The sequence below is a fragment of the Chenopodium quinoa genome, unplaced genomic scaffold (genome assembly GCF_001683475.1).
Source record: "Chenopodium quinoa cultivar QQ74 unplaced genomic scaffold, ASM168347v1, whole genome shotgun sequence".
Classification (NCBI taxonomy): Eukaryota; Viridiplantae; Streptophyta; class Magnoliopsida; order Caryophyllales; family Amaranthaceae; genus Chenopodium; species Chenopodium quinoa.
The window spans coordinates 4,182,208-4,188,632 of NW_018742738.1; the positions used below are offsets into that span (position 1 = coordinate 4,182,208).

The 6,425-nt window shown below is 36.0% G+C and overlaps 1 protein-coding gene across 1 annotated transcript; it reads right to left on the reverse strand.

Moving 5' to 3' along the window:
- Nucleotides 1-2,103: 2,103 nt before the first annotated feature.
- On the reverse strand, nt 2,104-4,887 carry LOC110724040 (ATP-dependent DNA helicase PIF1-like). Its single transcript, XM_021903438.1, has 4 exons — nt 3,967-4,887; nt 3,748-3,874; nt 3,358-3,507; nt 2,104-2,198 (listed from the first exon to the last, which is right to left on the reverse strand). Exons 1-4 carry the CDS (start codon nt 4,885-4,887, stop codon nt 2,104-2,106), a joined length of 1,293 nt encoding a protein of 430 aa, XP_021759130.1.
- Between the last annotated feature and the right edge of the window lie 1,538 nt (nt 4,888-6,425).

Here is a 6,425-nt window from a genome sequence, read left to right on the forward strand (position 1 = left end):
TGAAGCTTTCTTTAAGTTCTCTTTCACTAAAAAGTACTTTGAGCAGAGGATCATTGTAAGTTTGCTACTAAAGTGATTACTGCGAGCTGTATAATTTCAATAGCTTATTATATGTGCCTATATTTACTTATGTTGTTTTATTATGTGCTTGGCAGAATGTTCCATTGCCTTTTGCAAAAGCACGTTTCATGGAACTCTCTCCATCAACTGATCTAATTTTACAGTATTTCGATGAGCAGTTTAAAGCCCAGCTGAAAATTGTGACAAAGAAGAACATGATCATTTGGTGTTATTTGACGAATGGAGTCAGAGAATTTGTTGATTATTACAATGTTCAAGTGGATGAAGCTGCATTTTTCAAGTATAAGGAAGGTGACCCTATAGTGTTTGATGTGGATTTAGTTCTAGTGTGATTATCTATTGAGGAGCTGATTTAGAATAATATATGTAATCAATTATATTAGTATGAAATGTTTAGGAAAACTATGGAATGTTGTTAAGTTATTAGTCAGGACTTTTATATGGATTTTATTGTATGAATTTGTGACTTATTTGAAGTTAGTTATGTATTTTATATGGATTTAATATGCAATCAGCTATATTAGTACTATGATATGATATATTTTAGAGTTTTGTAGTGTATTAAAGCATTTTCAGTTACAAAGATTAATTAGATAATGAGTTATGGGCAATTTATATATATTTTACACTTGAAGTCAATAAGGAGTTGGAATTTTTAATGACATTAAGTGTGTTTTTGACTGATGTTCGAACTTAGTGTGCATATATAAACGTGGGGAGCTGTGGCACTGTGTTGCAGCCAAATGCCCGCATGGTCTTTGACTGCACGGAGGTACAGCATGTTTGCATGAAGTATGATTTATGCAAAATTTAAAAACTCTCCAGAAGAAATTATATTTACAAAGTGGCTAATTTCAGTGCTTACAATGGACAGCAAGATAGATACAAGAGTACTCATAAGAATAATGACTTTGGCTTAGGCTATTTGTCTCTGCAGAAACCAAAAGGTGCATTACAACACCCGTACTGATATGCGCGTGACTTGTAACGACTGTATAAGAATGATGCAAACAATGTTTTCAAGCCTTTGAGCTACTATAAAAATGTTGTTGTTTCCAGGTGGCATTTCCTGTAGGCTGTGTTTATTAATTTAATGTCAATACCCAAACAATTTGCTTTGCCTGTAGAATGGCTAAAGGACAGGGGGCTAGGCAGATTTGCGTGGAAAGCACGTACCATGTGTTTGGTCATCTTCATTTTACAAACTCAATGTCGTAGTTTTCAATACGAAATTAGCTGTAATCTCCTTGTAGTTTTACTCTCCCTCATCATTAAGATTTTATGCAATGCCACGGTGATTTGATGTGGATGAAATGTAGGTGGTAGTGTTTTAGGGAGAACCATGTATAAAAATTTTAACATGCTCGCCATATCTGATTAATGTATGTATATTTTTAGTGACTCGCTTTGTATTCTTTGAATGGAAGTACTATTTTAGTATGATGTGTGATTCTGTTGAACTATTTTTCCTATAGACTATGGTAAGAGGGAATCTATGTTTAATATACCGACAAAATTTGGGAAATAGATAATACGTTTCAGTGTTAATTCTTTGTATTGTGAGGATATAAAAGCGTATGTGGATGTCTTTAATAATGACTGCTTGAGATTAGTTTTGCCTATTAACATTATTGTAGGTAACATTTGCTTGTAATCTTAGGTTAAAAGGTATTTTGTCTAGGCTGTGAAATTATATACCCTTTTAGCTGTGAAACTGTAAAGGGATAAGGCTTGACAAATTCAGGATATCATTATTAAAGACAAGGCTGTGTATGTTCCTTTAAAACTCCTCAAAATATTTAGTCTAAACTACATAGATAAGGATTGTTTAACAATACACACCAATGTGAAAAAAGGCTCCAAAAGAACGTGTACAACTAATCTGACATAGTTTATATAAAACAGCTGCACATTTAAAGCAATGGTGAGGTGTTTTGCTGCAGCTGAATCATTGGTGGTAGTGTTACAAAGAGAACTATGTACAAAAGTGGAATGCAGCATTTAGGGGTGATTATTTGGAGATCATTCCTGATTAAGAGATGCTGGAGGTGAGTTATCCTTGTTTGCATCTTTCATTGATGGAGTGGTTACAACACCCTTAGTATCATTGTCGGGAGCTGCAGTAGAAATAACAATTTTTTTACAGATGTTTTATATTAGCTAAAATGTTCATATTTTTTTGTGGACTTAATCAATATAGCTTGAAATTGGACCTGATTAATGGTGGGAAAAAAACAAGAACTTTAGACGGATTTATTGTCTGAAACATTTGATGATGTAGAGCTGGTAAAAACTTGAAGGAGAACTTTAATAAAGCTAGTTAGCAAGACCGTACAAGGGAAAACTTTTTTTACAACCGTTTCTGAGCCCCAAAACAGTGCCTAGAACTGTAGCACCACATTCCCTATAGCTTCTATCAAATCCAAAGGAAGATTTTATCTTCTCTTATAAGCAATATAGTACAGAAAATATGAAGTTTATCAAAGTAGTTATACAGAGATTTTATCTCTAAATTTAAGCAAAGTGAAATTCTAACTTTAATAAAATTTGTACTATCCAAATGTTACTTTACCTAATAATACTGGAAGTACATGGCTTAGCCAAGTTTTTTTTTGAAGCCCAATTACTAGAGCAAAATTATGAAAAATTATTGAATATGTATAAAATTGTTAATTTTTTAAGTTCCTTAAACAAGCAACTACAAACCACTGGAATTCCATTTTAAACGAACAAATATAAAAATCTATACGAAGACTAATTAAAATACCAAAAATATTATATTTTCCATGATATTGACAACAATACTATATAATAAGTAATAGGCTTTAGGCATAATATGTTTTTTTCACTAAAAATTTGAAACCTGCCCTTTTTACATTCTTTTTGACGCAGATAACAATAAAATAAGAACTTCAACATACATAACCTGCTGACAGCCAAAATAATACATCAATTTATGGCATTACTCAAAATAATTCAATTGATATGTCATGAAGCAAAAGGCACATAGGGCATGTTGAATACAAAAGTCCCTTGGTTGTAGTTTGCCAAAAAGTTCCAAGAGGATTTAAATATATAATTAATGCCACCATGCAACTTCACACTTAAAGACCACCAATGCTGATTCACCTGTTGCAAACAGCAACACGAATTCGAGTAAGTGTTTATATAATTAAGAATTATAGCAGACATTATACAAATTGTTTTGTTTTGATTAAGTGAAATACCCTTGGCAATTAACACTACACTATACAACACCTGTTCCATGAATGATACCAGCTAATTGCAAAACATCATACGATACAATGTTCTTAGTGAAATTGACGGTGTATTGTTCAGGAGGAACTGCAGTGTAGACAACTATTTTGGTAGACTTCTTTGCTCGAGAGAGAGCAACATACAGCTGACCATGGGAGAAACACGGCCCTGGCAAGTAAACACTAACTTGATTTAGGGTCTGGCCCTATGACTTATTTATGGTCATCACGAAACTCAATTTGATTGGAAACTGATTCCTTTCAAACTGGAATGGATACTTTGACGAAGCAGAGGACCTGAGCCGAACTCTGTGAATGAAAATATGTGTCCCAACATATTGTCCAACAACAATCACGCATTCAATAACATTTGGGAAAAAGCTTTTGCATATGAGTCGCATGCCATTACATAGGCCAGCAGAAGGAAGTATATTCCGCAGCAAAATCACAGGATAATCTTTCTTCAACACAAGTTCATGAGGACTCATTCCCCAAGGACACAACTTATTTATGAATTCTTTTGGATAAACACTGTACTGCACATTTCATCAAGGATACCATCAAAACTTTTATAAATAACAAGAACTCCTGGAAATTCTTTAATCATGATAGAGTTGATAAGATCTACATCATCATTCATTGGTGTAAGTAAAGCCCTTTTAGTAAAAATATCACTTCCAAACCCACCACCCTTAAATTCAGGGAATGTTGCTGCCATGATTTCCTCCACAGGATCTTTATCCATTGCAAGAGGCTGGACAATTTCCATGGAAAGTGGAACATATCCATTCTCTGCTTGCTGCAATTCACCATTTCCTAAGGACAATAAAAATGCAGAATATAATGGATCATATCGAGCTCTTATGTTTTCTGTGAGCTTAAACGTTTTCAGCTTAGGCCACAAATACGAAGTCACCACGCTATCCTTAACAGCTTCTTGTTGTGTCTTACGTGGAACAATTGGCAATACTTGACGGAAATCTCCCACAAACACCACCACCTTACCACCGAACAAGGAATCATTCTCACACAAATCTTGCAGCAACATATCTAAGGATTCCATATTCTCTTTATGAGCCATAGAAGCTTCATCCCATATTATGAAGGTCGTCTCTCGGAGAAGCGCAGCAAGGTTACCCTGTTTTGGAACAGCACACGCCAACGATGCATTAGAATCTAGAGGAATCTTAAATCTCGAATGTGTTGTACGACCAAAAGGAATGTTTGCAGCAGCTATATCAGATGTAGCTGTTGGCAACACTATCTTATTCACAAGGCGAATTTCAGCATACAATGCATTATAGAGGAAAGTTTTGCCCGTGCCTCCAGGACCGTCTATGAAAAAAGCACCTGGTTGCTTATCATTTACATGCTGCATAATGCATGTAAATGCTTCCTTTTGAGCTGGATTTAAGCGTTGTATGCAATCTATACACTCTTCAGGAATAGGTGCATCTAGAGCATCAATAATGTCCTTTGTTCGTTGAATTTCTAAGTTAGCCTGCTGAAAGACCTCGTGAATTCCAAAATCACTCAGTGATTTACCCATTGCTTCTAAGTGCCGTTATATATCTCTAACAGTTAACTGTTGAGCCTTCATGGGTTCTGTTGGAAACTGATGGCAGAAATCATCAGCCAAGAAGGAATAGTACTTAGTCCATAGTGCTGCAGGATCAATTGGCTGGAAATTGTTGCAAACAATCGGCGCAAAGTACTTAGCATCTGGACCTCACATGCTTCACAGAGACACATGTTGGCTAGGTCCTCACTTTCAAGCAAAACCAATTTTAAAGCCACTTCTTGAAATGTCAAACAAACAGACCCATCTACAGTGCCCAGATGTTCAAATGATTTAGGACTTTGGACATGCAAAAGCAACAATCGCAAGTAAAAGCGCTCACCTTCTGATGGAAAAACAAATGCCAAACGACCTATTTGAGTTCTATCTATTGATATTTGGCTCCACTATTTCTTTGATGCTTCCCATTTATAATGCTCACAAAATTCTCCATACAAAAACCCAAGCCCACCAGGTACAGTCGCATTCATAGCAAAAAATTCAGTGAGTTGAGTCCGTGAACGCTTTGAATTTCCAATGACAGCATTTAGTCGTTCAGATGGGCGAAGATGTATTGTTTGTTGCTTTGGCAAATGCACCTGCAACAAGAGCACTGGAGGATGCATCTCAAACAAATCAAAGGCAAACAATCTCCATGCAGCTTCACAGGGGGATACCCATCTATCGGACTAAAACTGTTTAATCTCATCAGTAGGTTCACCATTTGCTGGCACCACATTATACGAAATCTTATCATGACCCTTGTACACATACTTGTATAAATATTTCACAGCTTTGATTGTAGAGCAGATCTCCACATTTAGATGACAATCGAATAACATAGAAAGATAAGGATTATATGAAATCACCCATCTATTATCAAGATTAGCCCCTCTGATTTTCACCATATCCCCGGTGTCTCTTCTACGATACGTAGGAAAACCATCATCATTTGTTGTTGTGTGTGGCGTAAATTGTTTTGGAAAAGAGTATTTGCAAGTTGCCCTATGCCCTATTTAACGCATACAAGAACATTTCGGATTCAGGTCTCCACATGGACCATGCATCATATGCTTTAGTCCAATCTTACGAAGAACTGGATTGCTGGACGACGGAATTTCAGCACAGACAAACCTGTCATAATCTTCTGGACATTTAAGCTTGCTTCCACCTGTCAAAATGAAGAGGAAATGACCATGCGGGAGACCTCTTTTCTGAAATTCAATGACATATATCATAGCAGAAACTTCACCAAATACTTGGTTGTCCATAATCTCCCTTTTCAAGGCCAATAATTTGGCTCGAAACACTCTAGCCACCAAATCAGGCCTATGCAGCGCTAATTCTCCAGGAGCTAACTCAGCCTTAATCTCAGGCCAATTTGCATTACATGTGATAGTGACAAATAAATCTGGCTTTCCATATCTCTGAACCAGAGCCATAGCATTTAAATAGCGTTTTTTTATATCTCGAGGTCCACCAATAAAAGTTGGAGGCAAAATAACCCTTTGACCAATTTTAAATGCTAA